This window comes from Neovison vison, chromosome X (genome assembly GCF_020171115.1).
Source record: "Neovison vison isolate M4711 chromosome X, ASM_NN_V1, whole genome shotgun sequence".
NCBI lineage: Eukaryota > Metazoa > Chordata > Mammalia > Carnivora > Mustelidae > Neogale > Neogale vison.
Genome location: NC_058105.1, coordinates 47,257,982 through 47,283,839, shown reverse-complemented (window position 1 = coordinate 47,283,839; position 25,858 = coordinate 47,257,982). Strand labels below are relative to the sequence as shown.

Sequence of the window (25,858 nt, the reverse complement as noted above, 5' to 3'; positions counted from 1 at the left end):
TTAAGATTTCAAAGGGTAAAAAGAAAGTAGTCAATTAAAAAGGTGTTTGCAGAGGGGAGCACTTCCCTTGCCCACCCACCATATTTTGAAATTTCTCCTTTTTCTGTGTATCTAGAAGACTGCTGTGGAACAGAAAGGCCACCAAATACAGGACGTTCTGAGAGTTCATTAGCATAAGGTATCACTAGACTTTATTCTCCTTGGGTAAGGGCAGCAGGTTTTTCAGGTCCGAAAGCTGTCCCACACCCCTCATCCTGAACTCCCTGAATTCCAGAGATATTGAGTCACAGAGGCTGGGGAGGGTACGTGGGAAAAAATATGCCTGGTCTAGTACCAAGGCACATGTTTCTGCCCTGTGTATCTCCGCTCTAGCTGTAATTGGCCTACTTGGCTTAGTGTATGCCTTAAGTAGCTGACTCACGTGGCTTTTATGAGCCAAATTACAGTTCCACACTGCTTCAGATTTTAATAGAAGGGAATATTAACCAGTAGAGAGAAATTGTTGTTTGAATTCCAAAGAGACAGCGTGTTCTTCTGGAGGCCTAATAGATTCTTTCAAATTCACCTTAAATAACATAGTCAGAAGATAGGTGTGAGGGTTTTCAGACACCAACCTAACTAAGTCTCTCCATCAAAGATAAAATGAGGGAGTTGGATTGACAAAGAAAGTCTTCACTGCTCCAAAGCAAGTCACTTGACTCTCCTCCCCAATTAACAATTCAATCCTTTTGGCCCCCAAACAGTGGTTGAAGATGGGAAACCACACTAGACATGCCAGGAAATAGGACTATTCTGGCTAACAGCCCTGCTACTTGAAAGAGGGAGCTCTTTCACCATAAACTCCTGACACTGGATAAGAGGAAGGGATAAGGCTAAAGATAAACTCTTCACATGATCTCATGAGTAAAACTGGATGGGGACAAGAAACTTTAGGTCAGATCCTTCACAATTTCTCAAAACATTGTGGCAGCAACAATTAGTACATACTGCTGGTAATTCTCTACTTTCCTCGTCTGTAAGGGGTAAGGATTAGGTAAATGCTGGGATACTAGGCCCCAATAGACAGTGGCCATACTAACCTCAATTCCTTGGTTACCTTAGAGGCATCTGAGCTGACATCCCCATCAAAATACCCATGGATATGAGATTCATGAGAAAGGGAGATATGCATTCATTCATTGGGAGTGTGGGAATGAGCAGAAGATTAATAAACATTTCCTTATTAGAAAATAAAGCCCAGTGGTCAAAAACCAGTACCAATGATGAGTTAATGTGATCTGGTTTCCCTTCTCTGTCTTCACTCTACCTTGGAGTATTAGCTGCCCCGCAAACCCCAAACAGGAGGAAGGTAATAATCCAACTATCATTACCTTTTGTCTCCCCTAGGGGGGAAAAAAAACAAGCCAGCAAAATACTCAGAAGAGTAGGAGACTCAAAGCAATCTTCATTTCTTCCATACATTAGAAACATTTTCAATTACAGCTCCGCTTCTCTGAAATCTATCTCAAGTAGTAAACTGCCATGAGCACAGAAAAACCAGTTTGGAGGGAATTCCTGATAACAAGGCAGGAAGTGAGAGATTTTACTCAACCACTCCATTCCACAAGCTGGATGCCCCTGCAGGTCCCTGAGAAAGAGTCATTCTGGATTATGCCCTGTAGGAATCCTACTCCGCACTCCCTCCTGGGAGTGTGCCTAGGAAGGGTTGCTTGAAAAGAGAGGTCTTTGATCACTATGATCACTACTAAAATCCCAATGCTAAGCTAACTTGTTTGGGGAGCAGCTCTTTTAATAGTGGGGGTTTTCTTCTTAAACTAGAGTTTCTTAGTGGAATTAAGAAAAATAAAATCCAGCCATGCTTACAGTTATAATTCCACATTAATCAGCCAGTTTCCTGGGAGGTACCCATAATCAACAAATTGTCACATCTCTGATCAGTCAGTATATATTCTGGTGGAATTCTGGGCATTCATCCCAGCCTTAGGAAAGCTCAGTAATGCCCTGGAGCAAATGAGCAGAGTAACAAGATCACACAGAGAGAGAGCTTAAGGTGCTTGGAGGTAAATTATCCCCTTGGGCAGCCAAAGAGCTGCCCTGGGTGGGAGGGGAGCTGTTCACAGTATCTCTGAACCTTCTTGGTAAGCTAACCTTCTTAGCTACCCTAGGTTTCCAAACATAGCAGTCAGTCTTAAAGAAATAAAACCTATTTGGGAGTTGCTCTTTCTTCTTAGGAGCTTACCAGAAATTTCAAGAAAATGTCCCAGTGGGTACTCACCTATGAGCCTCATCCTCTCCTTCAATTTCAAAGTTGCTCTTGGCCACCCCCAGCCTATCCCGAAGGACCCAGAAGATAGAATCTCAGACAATACTTTGCCTTGCTTGGGCATCACAGGGTAGCTCTGAGTTCTCAATCCTGCCCCGAAGGTGCCAACGGCAGCAGACACAATGGAGGTAGTCCACTACGTTGTGGGTAAAGAGTGAGCGCAATGGGTGCAAGTATTGGAAGAAAAGGAGCATGAAGCCAATGGAAATCAGATAAGCAATGATGAGCTGCAAAGCAATCAAGGAATGACAGTAATCCAGCAACACTTTCACTCCAAAGAAGTTAAAAACTAAAACCATGACCACGTTCTCTACGAACCTCACACTGTAGTGCAGGCCCATATGCCCCCAGTTCTGGCCTTTGTCAACAAGGTCCCTGTCTGCCAATTTCAGCTGCAAAGCTGACCAGCAAGAGAAGTTGATGCCCGCATAGAGAACAGTGATGGAGATCAGTACCACCAGGGTGCCGACTCGGCTGAAATTTTTCTCAATATTATTGGGCATCTGGGCACCACTCCTCCAGAACTTAACCCAGGGCTCAAAGAGGATGATCAGGAAGTTAAGCAGTAAGAATGGCACAGCTTTCAGTTTCAAGGTAGCTGAGAAGAGCACCAGAATCACGAGGCGGGAAGTGATCTCCAATGTCCGCCAAATGGTGATGCAGAGGACTTCTAATGGCCCGAGGCGAATCTTGTATTCATCATACTTGATCTGGATAGCCAACATATTGCAGAGGGTAGCCCCATAGGTGACAGAGATCAGGGAAAAAACCATTAGCACAACTGTAAGAAAAAAAATAACAGAAAAAATAGACAATCAGACTGTGTTAACAAAGCCTGAATTCAGACCCGGAGGTCCAGAGAGATGATTAAGTGAGGCTTGAGGGCCCAGTTAAGAACAAATTCACGTATGAACATAGCTATGTTGGCACAGCACACAGCACGCACAGGAAAAAAATGGAAAGAAATAACCTAAAATATATTTTTTGTGATGAGGACTATATCAATTTTTAAAATCTTTTTTTCTATATTTCTCTATTTTCTAAGTTTTCCACAAGGAACATACATTGTAATACTTCAATAATCATATAAACACACAAAATGAAGTTTTTAAGAAGAGTGGACCTCAGAACTAGCACTGAGAGGTCACTAACACAAGAAGAGCACTTATAAAGGGATAGGGGAGCACCCACTGCATGAAATAGGCTTCTGAGCAAATAATGAAGGAGGCAGAAGGAATTCTGAAAAAATCCAGTCCTAGGAAATTCATAGGTAATGCCTTTGGTTACAGAAGCCTCTTCTTTGACATGTATCTTCTTTAAGGAACAAATCTTGCATGTACTTCCAGAATGTGTCAGCACGTATACTGGGAATTCCATGAAGGCAAAAAGGACCATGTCTATTTTGTTCCATACTGTATCCCTGGAGCCTAAGACACTGCCTTGGATATAGTAGGTGCTCAATAAATGTTTGTGGCATTAATGAGGCATTCTGAATTTAGAGAGGCAGCATGAAATATTTATAATTAGAAGCCCTTAATTCAATTCTGTGAAAGTCACTGAATATCTATGTGCCCTGGTTCCCCAATTCAGTGAGATACTCTATAATTGCTTACATAAATCACTAACAATATAACTTTATCACCCAGGTGATTTGCTATATTTTAGGAATCTCCAAACTTCAACCAGAATGATTTACAATTTTTTAAAAACCCCACCTCATAGCCCATAACATCCACGCCGCTGTATAGAGTTGGGGCCCTGAGGGGTCAGGCTGCTCCGTAATCAGCTATGGTAAATCTCAACTATAGATCGCATGGTGTCACTTTTCTTTTATCCCTTTATATCAAAGGATACCAATCACTAAGAAAAATCTACCATGCTCAAGAAGAGTGAGAGGCCTGAGGGGAACTCATTCAAAAAAAAAAAAAAAAAGGCTGGAACTTTCAGTTCCCATAAAAATATTAGATCCCAGGGAACTGGAGCCACAGAGATGTCAACTTAATTTGCAAGAAAAGTGAAGACTTCCCCCATGGAAACCCAAAAAGAAGCACAAGTTTGTTTCCAAGATCCTTTTCAGCTCTAAGTGAAGTGCTGGAATCTCAAAGACTAGAGAGACTCTCTTGAAGTGTCTACACTTGGCCTTATTTTTATTTATTATTTTTCCATGTTTGTTGAAATATAATTGACATATAATATTGTATTAGTTTAAGGTATACAATAAAATGATTTGATGTACTCTTAGCTTTATAAACCACTCTTAGTCCCATCCTTAAGAGTTGATGCTCCTAGTTAGGAGCACCAGAGTGTACATACATCTAGACAAGTGTAGTGATGCTGTCCCTTAAATTCCCTTAAATTAGAACTCATTTATTGATAGTAGTGAAATAAAGGAAAGCCTGATGTTTCCAATAAATGTAAAAACATCTTCCATCTGTCTCCCTACAAACAGACTCATGCCATAAGAGATCATAACACTGTTAGTGAATTTGCTCATCTATGCTGATTCAGATGGCCTCCAAGAGAAAAAGAGATTAGAAAAAGGGGTAGCAAGGAGAAGGCAGAAGAATGGATGAAAATGAGGAAACCTAACCCAAAAAACTGTTTACCAGACTTGAAGAGATGGTACTGGCAGAAAGTTTCTAATAGGAGAAATCACCAAAGAGTTGAAAACAAGGTCTTGAAGAATGTTTCCCTTACATCCTTTGTATAGTGATATAGTTAGAACATGGCTCTGCAGGTAGGCATCCTGGATTCCAATCCCATCCTTGCCAATTATTACTTATGAAAGCATTGGGGAATTTGCTTAACCTCTCAGTGCCTCTGTTTCCTTATTTGTTAAAATGGGGGTAGCAGGCGCCTGGGTGGCTCAGTTGGTTAAGTGACTGCCTTCAGCTCAGGTCATGATCCTGGAGTCCCAGGATCAAGTCCTGCATCGGGCTCCCTGCCGAGCAGGGAGTCTGCTTCTCCCGCTGACCTCTCTCCTCTCATGCTCTCTCTCTCAAATAAATAAATAAAATCTTTTTTAAAATGGGGGTAACAATTATATCACAGGGTTGTTGTAAAGACTAAATGAAATAATTACAAATAAGAGGCTTAGAGAAACATTCAGGACACAGTAGATACTATCTGCTAGTTCCTATCATCATCATCATCATCATCATCATTCACCATTTCCAAAAGAGTAGTACATGCATTTCCCCTACTTAGGTACTACGCTGACATTTAGGAAATCAGGTGATTTAAAAACTAGTACCTAGGGGTGCCTGGGTGGCTCAGTGGGTTAAACCTCTGCCTTTGGCTCAGGTCATGATCTCAGGGTCCTGGGATCGAGTGAGTCCTACGTCAGACTCCCAGTTCAGTTGGGAGTCTGCTTCCGACTCTCCCTCTGCCTGCCTCTCTGCTTACTTGTGATCTCTCTGTCAAATAAAAAAAAAAACTAATACCTAAAAATGTGCAAAACCAATAGCAAGAAAACTATAAACTTTATCAAAGTACATTTCATTAAATATTTTTTAATGTACTTCGATAAAGTTTTATGGTTTTCCTGCTCCAGGCTTTGCACATTTATGGCATAGATTTTAGGGATATTTCCTGGATGTATACTTATTTCCAGACTCATCAAGTTGGATATGTTAAATAGGTAGAGGTTTTTGTTAATCATACCTCAATAAAGTGATGTGAAAATACTTAACGAAATGGAGACATACATCTCTTCTAATATGAAACTGATTGATCCTGTAAATATGTAAATTCCCTCCAAAACAACCCAAATGATTTAATGCAATCCCAATACACAGTCTCAATGAAATTTCTTTTTCTTTTGTTGTTACTCTCCTGCTTTGTTTTGTGTTTTGGTAGGGGAATTGACAAACTGAATGTGAAAATTCATCTATTTGGAAGATTAGGCTAAGTTGCCTGTCAGATAAGAAATGTGAAAGGCCTTCGTGAGAAGTGTGCAAGATCTAAAGCAATAAAGAATTTAAATGATAAAAATTTAATACTTAAGAAAGCCAGGAGACCATTTAAAATGTGTGTATGTACACACATGCAAAACACGCAAATATATACATGCACACTTATTTACAGCAGAGAAAGGATTAATATCAGAATAAGAAAACAGCTCCTGCAAATTAATAAGAAAAAGACAACCTACTATAAATGAGCAATTTAAAGAACACAATAACCAAACATGAAAAGATGCTCAGCTGGCTTCATAATTAAAAGCAAATTATTTATGTAATCAGTTATTTTATAATTATACAACTAAATGATATTTAGTTTAATATATAAAGAAAAAGCACATTCATAAACTACAGGTATGAATATAAATTCAAACAACCTTTTGGGAGGGCTATTTGGCAGTACTGATAAGATTCCAAACATGTATATCCTTTCACCCAGCACTTCCATTGCTAAGAATTTATCCTATGAAGTCTCATTCTGGGACACAGATACTTAGAAAGATGTTCACTGGAGTATAGTTTGTGACTAGAAAAAACTTTCTTGAATGCAAACATCAGAAACAAACTTTAGGGGCGCCTGGGTGGCTCAGTGGGTTAAGCCGCTGCCTTCGGCTCAGGTCATGATCTCAGGGTCCTGGGATCGAGTCCCACATCGGGCTCTCTGCTCAGCGGGGAGCCTGCTTCCTCCTCTCTCTCTCTCTCTGCCTGCCTCTCTGCCTACTTGTGATCTCTCTCTGTCAAATGAATAAATAAAATCTTTAAAAAAAAAAGAAACAAACTTTAATCCTACCAACAGAAGATCAGAGAAATAACAAAGAATGATCCAGTTCACATAAGAAAAACATATATTATGTATTTATCATTTATTATTATATATATATATAAATAACCATTAAAAAAAGATATACTGGCAAAAGACATTGAACAGAATGTTTAATACAGCGCTTTTTGTCAAAAATACGTATACGTATATAACTTACGTATATTTACATATTGAAAAAATATCTGGAAGGATATATACTGAATGGTTAACAGAGATTACCTTTGGGAAGTAAAATTACATCTCCTGTTTGATATATATTCTTTGTGGTTCTGATTCTTTACCATAACCCTGTCTGATTTTTATAATTAAAAAAATAAGGACCAAAAATAGTAACGCATGGTCATAGCAAAAATTTTAAATCATATAAATTTCAAACCATACAGAAGGGTATAAAGTAAAAGGTAAAAGTTGACGACTTCTCATTTTCACTCCCCAGAGGTAATAGATTTCTGACATATCTTTCCAGAAATTTTCTACGCATATACGATTACTCGTGGGTCAAATGGTTTGTGTATGTATTGCTTTTGTAAAGTATACATGTTTTAATTAGGTGATTTGATGACCTTCAAATTTCTCAGGAAGAAAATCATCATCATTTCCTTTTCTCTTCACACTACTGTCAATCGTAGGTACGTAAAAAGCGTAAAGACCAACAATTTCATGAACAATTCCTGGTGGAGAAAAGGAGAAAAGGAGACAAATGCCCTCCTTACCTTCATTTGCGCCATGGGGTTTGGCAAGCAGGATCGCCATTTAACAAGAAGGAAATGGTTCAAAGTAGTACCCACAGCTCTACCAGCTCCAGCCCAACTAGGTGAAGCTAATGCTGAGCTGTTAAAACTCATTAACAGTACTTTATCTTGACTTTGAAAACATGACTCACATTTCCTCCTCTCCTAGAGGTCTTACTCATCTAAGGATCCGTACAAGTGGGAAATTAAGACTGTGACCTCTTACGTAACTTCCTCCAAAAATCACACAGAAGGTCAGAACTGGGACCAAGCCTCATTCTCATCTGTATTCGTTCCACACCTATATTTCTTTCTCCCCACCGGAGTTGGGAGAAGTAATTAAATCAGTGGTTCCCAAATGTGGCTGATCAGACTCAGCTGGGGCATTTTTTTAAAGATTTTCCTTCTTTATTTGACAGACAGAGACCACAAGTAGGCAGAGAGGCAGGAAGAGAGAGAGGGGGAGAAGCAGGCTCCCTGCAGAGCAGAGAGTCTGATGCGGGGCTCCATCCCAGGACCCCAGGATCATGACCTGAGCGGAAGGCAGAAGCTTTAACCCACTGAACCACCCAGGCGCCCCTAGCTGGGGCATTTTTTAAAAAGTACAGATTCCTGGCCTCCCCACACTCAGATTGAGTCAGGTCTGAGAAGGAGATGTAATTTTTTAAAAAAAGATTTTGTTTACTTATTTGACAGAGAGAGAGAGAGAGTGCATGAGAGGGAACACAAGCAGGGAGAGTGGGAGAGGGAGATGCAGGCTTCCCACTGAGCAGGGAGCCCGATGCGGGGCTCCATCCCAGGACCCTGGGATCATGGGCTGAGCAGAAGGCAGACTGAGTGCCACGTCTGAGTGTTACTCTCAGTACCACTGAGAGTGGTCTCATGACTCACGACTGAGCCACCCAGGTGTCCCATGAAGATGTAATTTTTTTAAGAAGGAGTTTTCACCCAGTAATATGTTTTCTCATAATCAGTAATATTTGGGAATCTCTTCTTAAAAGATGGCCATCACTAAACCAAAACAAACAAACAAAAAACCCTCCGTATAATTTAAACACTCTGGGCTACCAACTGCTGGTATTACCACCTGTTTCTGGGCCCAGAGAGGGCTTATCTGTGTCACTTTAAGGATTAAATAGTTTACCCCCATTAAATAAATCTGGCAGGCCTAAGATGTCTGGCTCCCCAAGTTCTTTGACTATCTACCAGTGCTATCTAATACAGTAACCACTAAGCACACATGGCTACTGAACACTTGAAACGTGGCTAGTACGACTGAGGAAGTAAATTTTTTTTTAAGAATTTATTTATTTATTTGACAGAGAGAGATCACAAGTAGAGAGAAAGGCAGGCAGAGAGTGAGAGAGAGGGGAGCAGTCTCCCTGCTGAGCAGAGAGCCCGACGCGGGACTCGATCCCAGGACCCCGAGATCATGACCTGAGCCGAAGGCAGCGGCTTAACCCACTGAGCCACCCAGGCGCCCCGAGGAAGTAAATTTTTTATTTCATGTTTCATTTTAATATAAATAGCCCCTTGAAGCTGGTAGCCAGTGCATTGGACAGTTCCGGTCTGTATTTCTAAGACCCTTGATTTAAATGGAGCCCTCCCCTCTCCTGACCCTACTCACCTCTACCCAGGGGGACCTCTGCAGAGATCAGGGTCACATAGAGCTGATAGGTCAGCTGGGGCACTGAGCCCAGGAAGGCTTGGATCTGTGACATACGTTTGTAGGCATTGCGGTGCATAGCCAGGGTCCGGATGGAGTGGCCCACCTCCCATTCTATCAGCACTTCCTCGCCATTTATTAGCATCTTCTTTCGGGTGAGGCTGACATAGGGCTCCTCCTGCCCCTCTTTCTTCCACAGTGTGAGGTACTTAATCATGGCCTCCAAACATCTGCAGAGGTAAAGCATCACGGGTACTTAACTAAAACTGTCCTGGGAAGAAAGGTTGTTGTGGGGGGTGGGGGTGGGGTGGGGCAGTTAATAATACAATTCAGGGAGTTTGTGCTGCTTTTTGCCATTCCTTAATTCCCATTCTACTCATTCCTCATGAGTCAAAGAGTTGTCATTCCTTCCACAAGATGAGTCTAAATCCTTTTTTGTTCGGCTGTTTATCTACTGACCTGAGAACACCATTTCAGTGTTTCTTTGAGAATTTAAGGAATTGCTTTGTCTCCTTAAGAATAGGCCTGTGGTAGAAAGGCACCTTGAACACAAAGATATGTAAATAATGTGCTGAGAGAAAATGATGAAGGTTTTTTTTTTAATATTTTATTTATTTATTTGACAGACAGAGATCACAAGCAGGCAGAGAGGCAGGCAGAGAGAGAGGGGGAAGCAGGCTCCCCGCGGAGCAGAGAGCCCGACGCAGGGCTCGATCCCAGGACCCTGGGATCATGACCCGAGCCGAAGGCAGAGGCTTTAACCCACTGAGCCACCCAGGTGCCCCATGATGAAGGTTCTTAAAGGCCCTAGTTTTCATAACACCTCAAGTTCCTAAGGTAAAGCATTCTTTATGCAAAGCATTCAGCTTCATACTTGGGGCTTTTGAGTTCGGCTTTTTTCAAGACAAGGTCCACAACTATAATCGTCTTGCCAAAAAGTCTTGGAGGGGAGCTTGGAAAAAACCTCACATCTGTACAGTAATGCCATTCAATCACCAAGGTACTTAAAGACTTGTCAACTCAGAACTGAATGTGCTACATACCCAGGGAACATCAAAAGATCTCTCTAAAGGTTATTTTTGGGGCCTCTTGATCTGTTTGGGGCCAAGAGTCTTTGAAACTTCCAACATCCTCTTAAGGATCGCAAGCCTACCAAACATGAAATAGTGATAAGACCCCATTTCTTGCTGTATCTCTCCCACATACATCAGAAGCCTGTAAACAGTTCTGATGTGGTGACTAGAAAAGAAGCAATCAGAACATTTTGTTTTGGAACACCTGAGTTACCACTTCCTCCACTACCCTTAAATGAATGGAAACTGTGGACTATTATAATAAGAAAGAAGAGTTGTGGTGAAAATGAAGCCATCTTTCCTGCCTGAGGGCATGGGTTGTATTCATCTTGGGTATTTGATAAATATTTTCTGCGTAAATGAAAAAGTAAGAAGGAAGAAAAGATTATAGGGTGAGAAACGATGGGAGGAGAGGATAATAATAATGGCAATGTAATTTAATGGAAAAATGGGCTAAAGACAAGCTCAGAGGTTTCTGTGCTTTTTAGGCCTTTGGCTCCCCATAGGAAGGTTCGGACATGTGCTGGCTGCTATTCTCCACAGGATCCCTTGGAGACTAGGGCATAGGGGCCAGTCTGAAGCATGGCATTTCTCCCTAGAAAGTGGACATTTCAAACTCTAAAACGTGGGAGAGGAAAAGGTGGGAGGAGGAGAGAACAGGGAAGAAATAAAGCCAAGTGCATTTCCAATAAAAGATTTTAGATTTTAACCAAGGCCCATCAGTGCTATTGTTGAAGAAAATACTGGGGAAGGTAGTGGCAGGAAGCATTCTGTTTATGCTTCTAAAGGCTATTTACTGATTTAAGTAAGGGTGTTCGCTTTGGTTATAAACCTCAGTAAATTAGAGTACATTTTCATTTTCAGAAGTAGTTTGCATTTCATATAAGGGAGCCAGATCCTCCAAACACCTTCATATGCCTAATAGCACTAATCAAGTTCCTACCTGCCCATAAAGTAATTTGCCTTGAACATAAGTATATCAAGGATATAATATATGGGCTTTTAATTATTTCTTCCCTGCTGTCAGGCTATTATAAATGCTTTCCAATCATTTCTAGTGGAAGATAAATAACAAAAATGAAATACAGTACTCAATACTCCATATGGTGGGGCCAAATTAAAGATGGCTTGGGAAGCCACAAAGCAAAGGAGGGAAGTCTAAACTCTGGACTGGGACAATACCTGCTGAAATTTGCACTTTGAGTGCACTTGATCTGTTAACTCAGTATATATCGCATTGGAAAAGGCTGATAAAAGAATGTTTTCCTTGTATCTCTGGTGACATCTCTTAATTTGTGGGGTTTTCTCTTTTTTTAGAGAGAGAGCATGAGTGACAGCATGTACATGCACGGGGCGGGGAGGGGGAGAGGGAAGGGAAAGAGAATCTTAAGCAGGCTCTACACCCAGCATGGAGTCCCACGTGGGCCCGATCTCAGGACCCTGAGATCATGACCTGAGCCGAAATCCAGACCAACTAAGCCATCCAGGTGCCCCAACATCTCTAAATTTCTTGGTTCCAAGTTCAAGATGAGGTCTTTGTTTTACAGCTTAACTTCAAAGATTTAGAATTGGAAAGGAGCTATAGATTGCCTAGTACAAAGGTTACATATAGGCCAGCTGAGTCACATCTGACCAACAGCTGTGGTTTGTTTGGTCCATACTGTGTTATTTCGTCAGTCAAGCTGCCAAGATTCAAACTGATATTTCATATAAAATCCTGTCCTGGAAGGTTCTCTTGAAAAGTTAGGGCATGTGGCAGTATTGGGTCTGGATTCCAACAGTGAAACGATAGGGATGGAATTACAGAGTAGCTGCCTCTTTTAGGCAAATCGTGTAGACTCCAGCTTGCCACACTATTCACTATTCTCCATCATTCCTCTAACACTAAGACTTCATTTTCATTTATCATCACACACGAAGCTGCTGGTTTTCTTGTACTTGGCCTGCTTCACTCATATATGAGACCTGCCTGGCCTGTTTAAGCATTTGCATTTGAGACCCATGATCTAACCCAACCCATTTATCATGCAGATGAAGAAACTGGGGTCCAAGACATCTTCAGAGATTTCATCAGAGCCATGCAACTAGTCAATGACAGAGGGAAGACCAAACTCTGGGTCACTGGAATTTCAGGCTACTGTTTTCTCTAACGGAGCCTGACCAATCCCTCCTCGTTTGAGCATATATTGATTTAAAAAAAAATTTTTAAGGCAAGGGAATTCCATCCTTGAACAGTTTCAGACTGCGTTTAGTTCTCTAAGGATGAAACATCTTCCCTCTGCAATTACAACATCAACACTCTGACATCTATTCTTCAGCTGATTGCAATCAAGACAAACTTGGTCCATTCTTTCCTCCTGACTTTGTTAAGTTTTGCAACATCTCCCTAACTTGAAAATCCCATAGTATCTAGATGAGACAGCCGACACAGATGCCTGTCTCCCTAAGATAAGGCACGTTCTCATCCCTTCAAGGCAATCTGAATGGAAAGACTGGATACTACTACAATGAGTTATAGCATTCAGATGGAGAGATGGCCTATCTTCCTTTGCCTCCTCTAACCATGTACCTTTATAGCAGAAAGATACAAAGAGATAAACAGGAGACTGATGAACCAACAGAAAAAAACAAACAACAATGGGTTGGGGTACTAGATGACCACAAAGAGCTGAAAATATTTTCCAGATGTCAAATAACAGGAAAATTTGAAAGCGCCACAACCACCAGCTCAAGCAGCTCAGGATAAAGAAATTGAATGTGAGATACAGTTTTTTTTAAAGATTTATTTATTTATTTGACAGACAGAGATCACAAGTAGGCAGAGAGGCAGGCAGAGAGGGGTGGGGGGAAGCAGGCTCCCTGCTGAGGAGAGAGCTTGATGTGGGGCTCGATCCCAGGATCCTGGGATCACGACCTGAGCTGAAGGCAGAAGTTTTAGCCCACTGAGCCACCCAGGTGCCCCAGTGAGATACAGTTTATACAGTGTCTAAAAGGCAGAGTTAAAATAACACACTCTGAAGCTATGGCCTGTGTGCACAGGTTAACCACATCAGCTGGTCCCATACCAATCTTCACAACTCAAATCCAAATAGCAAACACTGTCTAATGAAGTCTTATCAATGGTACCATACATGGCTTTGGAACACAAGTACACGCCACATGGTCACTGTGGTGGCACTTAAGGTTTCAGATAAGATTTTTTGGATGGTAGGCAGGGCAAGGAAGCCAAGAGTGGGAGGGAATGGGAGAACTGATTAGAGAGAGGCACAGTACCAGTCTTGTAAATACTGGCTTCATCTTTCTCTGCACAAACCCGGGGAGGGGGTAGAAATTAAAAATTGCTCACCTGATAACAGGTCCCAAGAGGATTAGATGCATAAATAATGATAGTGGCTTGTCTTTGGCCAGATCTCTGTGAACAAAGATGAGGGTCAACTGGACCATAATGGATGAAAACATAAAGAAGGATAAAGTGTATGCCATCCAGTAGGTTTCGCTATTCTTTCGATAGATTCTAACCATGTACAAGGTAGATGCAGCCTCCCCACAGTACAAAAAGGTGGAGAAGAGGATGCCAAATGGGAAGGTAAATCGTGGGTTGGCCCCACGGATGACATCTTCCTCCAGAGATGAAATTGGATCCACGTTGGACTCCTCAGGGATTTCATAAACTCGGTCCATTGTCGAGGGTTAGTGTAGTAGTCTGGTCTTCAGAGCAAAGCAAGCCCCACCCCCACTCAAGAGAACCCTGGAGCCACTGCAGTCCAAGTATCTAAGAGAGCGGTCAAGGTCAATTCCAGAATGGAGATCTGCTAGTTAGACCAGAAGACCCCTCTCTCTAGTTTCATGTTACACTTGTTGGAGTATGGGATGGAGAAGCCAGGAGTACCACTTTGAACTTGACTCTTCATTGGCCCAGGCTTCCAATTGTCAACAGACATGCTATGAAACCTGGACAGGGCGGAAGCAAGCATTTTAGCGCCCAGTGCGGAGTCCAGTTCCAGGCACGTGAAAAACTCGGGGACAGCTGTCTCCTTGGCTCCTTCTCCTTTCGCAGCCCCGCAGGGAGTCGGGGTAGCCACTCTGTCGGGGCACGAACACTCAGCAGCACCTCTCGAGGAGTTCTGACCACCAATACGCCCTCTCAAACCTGCCGAGAACTGAGCCAGGGAAGAAGAGGGGGTGCAGCCTGAGCGTCCCTTCGGGGGCTCATTTCAGTGTTTAGGTACCCTAAGCTATCCTTAGGCTGTGGCTATCAGCTCGCCCGCTCGCCGCTGCTCTCTCAGGACCCGCGCGGAGTCGAAGGCTCTCCAGAGGGCTCCACAGATTTCCCAAGCTCCGCCCCCAAGGCAGCCGGCCCGGGCAGTGGGGTGCCGAGGGAGGGGGGCCGACGGGGAGCGGTAGCGGCTGGAGCAAGGGGCTGGAGCAAAGGTACCACCCCGGTCGGGAGCGCAGTCTCAGGGGGAGAGAAGCCGAGCGCGCGCGCGCTGCAGGATCCGAAGAAAGCTAAAGAGGCTTCTTTTCCACAGAGAAACTTTGCTAGCGAGAAGCACGACGTGCGGGGCGCCAGCCCAGGAGGGCACAGGCAGATGTCGTCAGACTCTTGGACGCCGTCGACTGCTGGGGTCCTCCCTGGCCTGCAGTTCCAGCTGCGGGAAGTCGTGGCTTCGGGAACTGAGGCACTGAAGGCGGGGGCGGGCGGAATGGGAGGGACCGCTGGGGCCAAACAAAACTAGCCTGCGAGTGCCAGGGCCGGCAGCTCAAAGATGCTCCGGGTGGAGAGGCGCGACAGAAAAGGGGGCTTGGGCTAACCTTCGGAACCGCTTCTCACTACGACCCCCGGATCCCAGAGGGAGTCAAAGCTTTCCTATTCCCCCAAAGCAGCAGACGCCCACTTCCACTCCGCCCTCGCGAACTAGCTAGCTCGCACACTTGCACAACCCACGCGGTTAGGCAGGTCTCTCTCTCTCTCTCTCTCTCTCTCTCTCTCTCTCTCTCTCTCTCTCTCTCTCGGCCTCAGGGTTGAATTGCGCTAGGTCCTATTGCCCTCCAGATACCATCACGGTGGGGTGCGGGCGGAGGAGACCTGAGAGGCAACTGGGCCATAGCTTCCTTTCCAGACAAAACTGTGTGCAGGAGAGGTTAAGGTAGAAAGGGATGGGGTGTGTGTGTCAAGACTCAAGGTCAGCATTAAAAATTCCTATTATATGCCTTGATTTCCCCAGTTGCAAAATAAGGCTGGGATAGGGGCTTTAGAATGAACTTTCAGGTCTTTGACTGGAAGGTTCTGAAGAGGTGCCAAATTCTAAATAGACTGGAGAGGAGCCAAGAGAGCTGTTAGTAAAAACTGAGAGGGGTGACTTAAAGAGCTCAGAAAATTGCCAGGATTCTTAAGATCAATCCTCCCCCATCTCACTGAGCTTTTGTTTTCATGCCTTCATTTGCATAATTCTAAACCCCAGAGAAATAGAGAAAACATCTGCCTCCTGGTAATAATATAAATGTAGCAGAGCCTGTGCCAATCTCCTTTTGCTGCAGGAAGCCAGTAAAAAGAATATGTGAGGAGTGGCACTAGTTGCCACAAAAATGATGGCCTAGAGAAAGACTTGGTCTTGTCATTGTGTTGATTTTTAAGATTCCTGCAATTGCTGCCTCCTTTCCCCAGGGCTGATTCAGGGACAAATCAACTTCTAAATGTTGTTGCCTTTAAAGCAGGCATGCTATCTTGGTCTGCACCCGTGCCCCTGCTGGTGGCTGGGTTAGCAGGCTGATCCTTCCTCATTTCCTTTGCACAAGACAGGACAACACTATCTAAAAACACTTCACACATAGTGTTAATTGGTTGCGGCTTTCCAAGAGGCACAGTGTTCTCCACCAACAGTATAGGGTGAACAACTTCTGAGGGCTTCTTAGGAACATGTTCTCAAGATGGATCTCAAGTAGGGCGACAAACTTCTCTGTTTGCTGAGATGGGATAAATTGGTCACCCTCACATGGGAGACTGAAGCTAGGAAGAATGTAAAAATCCTGATTCTTTTAGCCTTTCTTCCTTCCCTGTGTCCGCAGCACACCCCAAATACACAAATCTACAAGGCCTTCCTACTTTGTTCCTAAACAGCTCCCTCTGTATGCCATTAAAGGCTTTCTGTAATCACCACACTACTTACCTCACCAATATCATCAGCCATGTTACCCTACCACAAACCTTTTGCTCCAGTCCAGCAAATTTTCTCATTTAATTATACTTGCCTTGCTCACTTCCACCTCTGTATCTTGTTGAGGTCATTTACAGGGGCCTTCACTCTTTTCCCCATGAAGCCAAACCCTAACTTTTCCTTTAAGGGTCAGCTCAAGTAATGCCTCCTCCAAGAAGCCTTCTTTCACCGCCCCAATCCTCACTTTTCCCTCTGTCTTTGTGCTATTGGCACACTCTGTCTTGCACTAGTCCTTCAACTCTTTCTGTGTTTGCCCTGCCTACCCAACAGAAGTGTAGACTCAAAGAGATCCCTCTCGATTAATGTTTATTATGGTTCTTGGTGACGACAGTAATGATTAAAAAATGGTGATGATGATGAAGCTTCCTCCCCCACACTTCCTCCAGGAAACTATGCAAGACTCAGGCACACTCATCTCTAGAAAAGCTATAGCCACTGTAGCTGGGGCATGAAAACCCGCTTTCTCAGTCAGCCATTCAGCTCACAGAGGATCCCAGCCTACATATGTCCTTTCTCCAAGTTCCTATAGCACTTTGTTTTGTCAACACCATGGCTTAACACCAAATTACAAATTATTTCTAGTGTATTATTTTTTAAGATTTTTTTTATTTATTTATTTGAGAGAGAGAGACAGTGAGAGAGAGCACGAGCGAGGAGAAGGTCAGAGAGCGAAGCAGACTCCCCATGGAGCTGGGAGCCTGATGCGGGACTCGATCCCGGGACTCCAGGATCACGCCCTGAGCCGAAGGCAGTCGTCCAACCAACTGAGCCACCCAGGCGTCCCTCTAGTGTATTATTTTTTATTCCACAACTACATTGCCATAAACTCCTTAAAGGCAGAGCCTCTACTGTTAGACTTTTTTTTTTAACTCCTCCATGGCTGATACAGACCTCTAAGATTCCTGCCATCTGATCCCCCTCACCCACTAGCTTCTCTATGTTCAGCCCTAGGACTCTCTGGCACTTTAGGTCACTAAATCCTCTGGTCTCTTATTTCCTTGTTCCTTTTGCCCTGCTGGGAGAAACTGAGAATTTGTCCTGTTTCTGTCCAACTCTCTTTCCTCTTTTCAGGCAATCTTTAGATCAGCCCTTTACTCTTCTTAAGAGTAGAGACACTGGAAATGTTGACAGGCATAAGACTACTGAGGACCTGGGAACCTCTACCCCATTAAGAGCACTCATCTCCCAGGGTGCCTGGGTAGCTCAGTTGGTCAAGCATCTGACTCTTGATTTCGGCTCAGGTCATGATCTCAGGGACTTGAGATCAAGTCCTGAGTTGGGATCTGGGCTCAGCAGTACAGAATCTGCTTGAAATGCTCTCCCTGTCCCTCCCCCTGCCCCCCCTTTACCTCCTCCCCTGCTTACTCACTCTCTTTCTCTCTAAATAAATAAATAAAATCTTAACAAACAAACAAACAAACAAAAGACAACTTATCTTTCAAAGAATGGTAAACTGTGATGGTATCCCTAGGTTGCCCCTTGAACACTAGATAGCATTCAGGGCCCATTTCTTCTTCTTGCAGAAGAACTAAAGTTCTGCAGGAAAGGGAGACCCAAGATTTGACTCTCCTCTGCAACACCTCCAACTCCAAACTCAGCAGCAACAGAGAATGAGTTTAAAAGCTCTTGGCATCTTTATTAGCATTCGGAACACCACTGAAGCATATAAGGCTCCAGAATAGGTTTAAGTTTTCAAAGCCGCTGCCGCCAGAGCTGACTTGTAAGAGGTAGCTGGTATGCATGAGGGAAGAGGAGAGGAAGGAGCAAGGTAGTGCAGCATGTGGCTGGTAGTCATCATGGAACACTAGCTGGTGGGAGGTGAAAGGCAAGGCCCAGAGAATCATTAGCTAGGATGGAAGAATGGCTTCCTTCTGTGGAATGCTCAATTTGAACTGTTAGAATCGCTAAAAGATATCTAATGCAAAATCAGTTATGCAGCCTCTGGGCCTTCTCTTTTCACTGTAAAGCAACCTGAGTATGAAGAATTTTTCCTGTCCTCTTCTGAGCCACTCCCTCATCAGGATCATCCATAGGTGGGATAGGGGCCTGGAGTCAAAGCACAAGTGAGTTCTCTGCAACCCTTATCCCTAGCATTTTTGTTTTAAAAAATCTGGTTTAAGTGATCATCTAAATTAGCATTGAAGGGCTATTGCAAAATGCAGCATGAAATTTGGGGATGATGTGTGTTGTCAGGAAGACGGCAAGCTCTACATACATTGCCCAGTAGAGGGAAGGGATAAGAGACAGATTTTTTTTTTAATCTTAAGTCTTGTTAATTTTATTTATTTTATTTTATTTTATTTATTTTTTATCTTAAGTCTTGTTATTTTTAAAATAATGGCTATATTGAGATATAATTCACATACCATACAATTCATCCATTTAAAGGGTACAATTCAGTGTTTTTAGTACAAAGCTATGCAGCTATTACCATTACCTAATTCTAGAACATCTTCATCACCCCCCAAAAGAAACCACATACACATTTAGCCCTCACTACCAATTCCTCTCCCCCATACTCCCACCTGAGCCCTAGTCAACCACTAATCCACTTTCAATCCCTCTGGATTTGTCTATTCTGGACATTCGTATAAATGGAACCATACAATATATAGCCTTTTGTATGTCTGACTTCTTTCACTTAAGCATAATGTTATCAAAATTCATCCACATTGTAGCATGTATTAGCATTTCATTTCTTTTTATGGTGAATAATATTCCATTGTGGGGATATATCACATTTTGTTTACCCATTCATCAGTTTATGGACATCAGGGTTTGTATTAGGGTTCTCCAGAGAAACAGAACAAGGAGGGGAGGATAGGGAGGGGAGATAATTGGAGGAATTGGCTCACACAATTATGAAGGCTGGTTTGCAGGGCAGGCCAATTCAGGAAAGAACGATGTTGCAGTCTTGACTACGAAGACTGCACACAGGTAGAACTTTTTTTAATTAAGTTTTTCATTTTAATTCCAGTATTTTAACATACAGTGTTATATTAGTTTCAGGTATACAATATAGTGATTCAGCAATTCTATACATTACTCAGTGCTCATCATCATAAGTATACTCCTTAATCCCCATCACCTACTTCACCCATCCCCCCACCCACCTCCCCTCTGGTAACCATCAATTTATTCTCTATAGTTAAGTTTCTTGGTTTGTCTCTCTAATTTTTTTCTTTCCTTATTTGTTGTTTTTTTAAATGCCACATTTGAGTGAAATCATGTATTTGTCTTTCTCTAACCCATTTCTTTTAGCATTATATTCCCTAGCTCCATCCATGTTGTTGCAAATGGCAAGACTTCTTTCTTTTTCATGGCTGAATCATATTCCATTGTGTATGTATACCACATCTTCTTTATCCGTTCATCTATTGATGGATATTTGGGCTGCTGCCATAATTTGGTTATAGTAAATAATGCTGCAATAAAAATAGGGGTGCATGTATCCTTTTGAATTAGTGTCTTTGTATTTTGGGGGGGTAAATACCTAGTAGTATAACTGCTGGATCATAGGGTACTTCAATTTTTAACATTTTGAGGAACCTCCATACTTTCTTCCACAGTGGACATACCAGTTTGCATTCCCACCAACAGCGCATGAGGGTTCCTATTTCTCCACATCTTTGCAAACACTTATTTCTTACATTTTTATTTTAGCCATTCTGACAAGTATACTTTGAAGTAATATCTCATTGTAGTTTTGGTTTGTATTTCCCTGATGATGAATGATGCTGAGCATCTTTTCATGTCTGTTGGCCATCTTGATGTCTTCTTTGGAGAAATGTCTGTTCATGTCTTCCACTGATTTTTTAACTGGATTATTTGCTTTTTGGGTGTTAAGCTGTATCAGCTCTTTTTATATTATTTTATTTTATAGATATTAACCCTTTATTGGATCTGACATTTGCAATTATCTTCTCCTATTCAATAGGATGCCTTTTAGTTTTGATTATTTCCTTCGCTGAGTAGAAGTTTTTATTTTGATGTAGTCCCAATAGTTTATTTTTGCATTTATTTCCCTTGCCTCAGAAGACATATCTAGACAAAATTAGCTATAGCTGATGTTGGAGAAATTACTGCCAGTGCACTCTTCTGGGATTTTTATGGTTTCAGGTCTCACATTTAGGTCTTTAATCCATTTAGAGTTTATTTTTTTATATAGTGTAAGAAAGTGGGCCAGTTTCATTCTTTTGCATGTAGCTGTTCAGTTTTTGCAGCACCATTTGTTGAAGAGACTTCTTCCCATTGAATATTCTTTCCCCTTTGTCATAGATTAATTGGTCATATAAGTGTGGGTTTATCTCTGGGTTTTCTGTTCTCTTCTATTGATCTGAATCTTTTTTTGGTACCAGTACCATATTTTTTTTGGATCATCACAGCCTTGTAATAAACTTGAAGTCTGGAATTATGATGCCTCCAGTCTTCCTTTTCTTTTTCAAGGTTGCTTTGGGTATTCAGGGTCTTTTGTGGTTCTACACAAATTTTAGGATTATTAGTTCTACTTTTGTGGAAAATGCTGTTGGTATTCTGATAAGGTTGCATTAAACCTGTAGATTATTTGGGTAGTATAGACACTTTAACAATATTTGTCCTTCTAATCCATGAGCATGGAATGTCTTTCCATTTCTTTGTGTCATCTTCAATTTCTTTCATCAGTGTTTTATTGTTTTCAGAGTACAGGTCTTTCACCACTTTGGCTAGGTATTTTATTATTTTTGGTGCAATTTTAAATTGAATTGTTTTCTTACTTTCTCTTTCTGCTGTTTCATTGTCAATGGATAAGAATGCAACAAATTTTTGTATGTTGATTTTGTATTCTGCAACTTTATTGAATTCCTTTATCAGTTCTAGCAGTTTTGGGGTGGAGTCTTTTGGGTTTTCTGTGTGTAGTATCATGTCATCTGCAAATAGTGAAAGTTTGACTTCTTCCTTACCAATTTGGATGACTTTTATTTCTTATCTTGTCTGATTATTGTGGCTAGGACTTCCAGCACTGTGTTGAATTGAAGTAGTGAGAATGGACATTCTTGACTTATTCCTGACCTTAGGGAGAAAGCTCTCAGTTTTTCTCCATTAAGGATGATGATGGCTATGGGTTTTTCTATAAGGCCTTTATGATGTTGAGGTATATTCCCTCTAAACCTACTTTGTTGAGGGTCTTTTTTTTGTCATGAATGGATGTCATACTTTGTCAAATGTGTTTTTTCTGCATCTATTGAAAAGGTCATATGGTTTTTATCCTTTCTTGTATTGATATGATGTATCACATTGATTTATTTGCAAATATTGAATCACCCTTGCATCCCAGGAGTAAATTCCACTGGATTGTGGTGAATGGTTCTTTTAACATATTTGGGGATGCAGTTTGCTAGTATTGTTGAGGATTTTTGCATCTATCTTGATCAGAGATATTGGCCTATAGTTTTCTTTTTCTGTGGTATCTTTATCTGGTTTTGGTATCAGGGTAATGCTAGCTTCATAGAATGAATTTGGAAACTTTCCTTCCTCTTCTATTTTTTTGAATAGTTTGAAAAGAAAAGGTATTAACTCTTTTTTAAATGTTTAAATGTAGAATTCACCTGTGAAGCTGTCTCCTCCTAGATTTTTATTTGTTGGGAGATTTTCGATTACTGATTTAGTTTCATTGCTGATTATTGGTCTGTTCAAATTTTTTATTTCTTCCTGCTTCTGTTCTGGTAGATTATATGTTTCTAGGAATTTATCCCTTTCTTCTAGGTTGTCCAATTTGTTAGCATATAATTTTTTGTAATATTCTCTTACAATTATTTTTATTTCTCTGGTTTCAGTTGGTTTTTTCTCCTCTTTCATTGGTGATTATGTTTATTTGAGTTCTCTCTCTCTCTCTCTCTCTCCTGATGAGTCTGGCAAGAGGTTTACCAATTTTGTTGATCTTTTCAAAGAAACAGCTCCTGGTTTCATTGATCTGTTCTATTGTTTTTTTAGTTTCTATATAATTTATTTCTGACCTAATCTTTATTATTTTCTTCCCTCTACTAGTTTTAGGTTTCATTTGTTGTTCTTTTTCTAGCTCCTTTAGGTGTAAGGTTAGGTTGTGTATTTGAGATTTTTCTTGCTTCTTGAGATAGGCCTGTATGGCTATAAACTTCGCTCTTAGAACTGCTTTTGCTACATCCCAAAGATTTTGGACCATTCTGTTTTCATTTTCATTTGTTTCCATGTAATTTTTTATTTCTTCTTTGATTTCTTGGTTGATCCCTTCATTGTTTAGTGGCATGTTCTTTAACCTCTACATATGTCTAGTCTTTCCAGATTTTTACTTGTGCTGGATTTCTTATTTTATAGCATTGTGGTCAGAAAAGATGCATGGTATGCCTTCAGTATTTTTGAATTTGTTGAGTCTTGTTTTGTGACCTAATATGTGATCTACTCCAGAGAATGTTCTACATACCTAAAAAATATGTATTCTGCTGTATTAAGATGGAATATCTGTTAAATACATTTGGTCCAGTAGTCATTCAGAGAAACAGGTAGAATTCCTATGTTGCAGTCTGAAAGCAGACTCCTAAGGCCTTCAGGTGACTGGATGAGGCCCACACATCTTATGTAGGGTAATCTGTTTTAGTCAAGGTCTACTGGTTTAGACGTTAATCACATCTAAAAAAAAATACCTTCACAGTACATCTAGATTGCTACTTGACCAAACAAGTGGGCACCACATCCTAGCCAAGTTGACACATGAAACTAAACATCTTGGGGTTATTTTCACTTTTGGCTAGTATGAATAATACAACTAGGATATACATGTTTTTGCATAAACATATGTTTTCAATTCACATGGGGTACATACTTACAAGTAAAATGCTGGATCATGTGGTAACTAATGTAAACAAAATGTCACCTGTAGTTTGCTCCCTAGTACAATTTAGTAAGAATTAAACTATCTGCAGACACTTTTGTATTCTTTCTTACTGGGCATACTATGCACTTGTCGGACCTTGAAGAGTTCAACCTTATGATCAAGGGAAAGAGATATTGCAGCAGGGCCAAGAGGAGAAAGAGACTCCCTCTAGACTATGTGTTGAGTCAATGGATGAGCTAAGAGTAGAAAGCAACAGTCAAGTTCATGAATCTTGTGCCATTACCAGATCACCTCCCTGGCATTCCTGCTCTCCTACTTGATTTTACTACTAAAGAGTCCCCAAACCATAAAAACTTTAGCTCTAATTAAAAGTTTTTATAAGTTGTAGTTATTATTAGTGGAAGAAATCACAGCAGCAGGAAAAGTAAGGTTAATTAGGTTGGCAACCTCAGAGCCTGGAAAGAGAAATCAGGCAGAGACAGGCTCCTGAGATCACAATGGACCAGATAATGCATAGCCCTGCCTGTCAGGACAGAAATCAGGCCATACCAAGTCTCTCTAATAGCAGTGTGTAGTAAAAAGGGTTACAATAGGGACTGGAGTAAAAAAAAGAAAAGAAAATCTGTGGGTTTTCATTCTGGATCTGCTTCTAAATCTCTGTGTGATCTTGGCCCTCTCTGGGATTCCTAAGATCCCTTCTACCTTCAAATCCTATGACATTGGTGTAGTTAGGCATGGCTAGGCCTCCTAGGACCTCTGACTCCACACATAGTACTGTGGTTTACAGCCATCAAGCAACCAACAAGCCAAGGACCAAAGTGCTCTGACCAATTTCTCCTCATTATACCTAGAGGTATACTCTCACAGGTGAAATATGTGTAAGCATGTTTTTAATAGGCAAAGACTGGGTGAAACCTAAACATCTACCAACAAAGGACAGCTTAAGTACATTCGGCTACATCTATAGTAAGTATGGAATACTACATAGCCATACAGCGGTAAGAAGCTCTTTAAGTACTGATCCGAAACAGTATTCTGTAGATTAATGAAAAAAAGCAAGGTGCAGAATAGTACTTCTGATATGGTACAATCTGTATAAAAATTAAGGGTGTATGTGTACAGATACACATAGAGTGTCTCTGGGAGGACACACAAGAAATCTGGTAACAGTGACTGGCTCAAGGGAAGGGAAGTGGACAGCTAGGGAGATAGCAGGGAAAATGGGTATTCATCTGTTCAAAACATAAAAAGAAGAACCTGAGCCCTCTATGTCACAGACCCATCTTCTTCAACCAGCTAACAGAATTTACGTGAACAAAGTTAGGGTGACTTTGTTTCTGAAAACAGAAAGAAAAGTCTATGACAATTTTCTTGCTCAGACTGTCTCAGAAGTGTTTAGGTAACTACCACAGTCCATAGCTGTTTCCTTCCCTTTCTGCCCTCAAGACTTAAAGGTATATCTTGAGAGTAGCTTCAAGCAGCTAACTGTCAAAGGAAACTGGAGAGGCTTGGAGAAGTTTCGGTTCAGGTGAGGCCTGGAAGAAAAGTGAAGCCAGAAGTTCACAGTAGCCAGGAGTTCACAAACTACCAAGTTAGGCACGTAGGAGTTTCTCATTCCTTGAAAAAGCCGTTGCTATGTGCCATGATCCATCATGGGGTCACTAAGAGCAGGCCAGACGAGAAACTGAATTTTATTTTATTTCTTTTTTAAAAGATTTTATTTATTTATTTGATAGAGAAAGAGAGAGAGAGAGAGTGTGTGTGTGTGTGTGTGTGTGTGTGAATACAAGCAGGGGGAAAAGCAGATGGAGGGACAGAAGCAGGCTCTCCACTGAGCAGGGAGCCTGATGCAGCACTCAATCCCAGGACCCCCGGAATCATGACCTGAGCTGAAGGCAGATGCTTACCTGACTGAGCTACTCAGGCATCCCCTGAATTTTATTTTGATTATTGGTCCCCTAGAACAACAAGTAGAGGTCATTCTTTTTCTCAGATAAATATCATAAACAGCATTCACTGAAAGCTAGCAACAATGTAAAAAGTACAAAGACTAAAAGGGTATAATTCATAGCCAGGAACTAACCATAGGTTAATACATTCAGTGAAAAGAACAATTTGTCTACTATTTAGATTTATTTTATGAAGGAAAACCATATATTAAATTAAGTGAGGAATTAAGCTTTGAAATAAGGCTCAATAAGCAAAGAGAGTAGCACTT

General features: G+C 41.5%; 1 protein-coding gene across 1 annotated transcript; it reads right to left on the bottom strand.

The window, feature by feature from the left end:
* Window positions 1-998: 998 nt before the first annotated feature.
* On the bottom strand, window positions 999-14,386 carry XKRX (XK related X-linked). Its single transcript, XM_044234936.1, has 3 exons — window positions 13,925-14,386; window positions 9,467-9,735; window positions 999-3,104 (listed from the first exon to the last, which is right to left on the bottom strand). Exons 1-3 carry the CDS (start codon window positions 14,257-14,259, stop codon window positions 2,359-2,361), a joined length of 1,350 nt encoding a protein of 449 aa, XP_044090871.1. The 5' UTR covers window positions 14,260-14,386; the 3' UTR covers window positions 999-2,358.
* Between the last annotated feature and the right edge of the window lie 11,472 nt (window positions 14,387-25,858).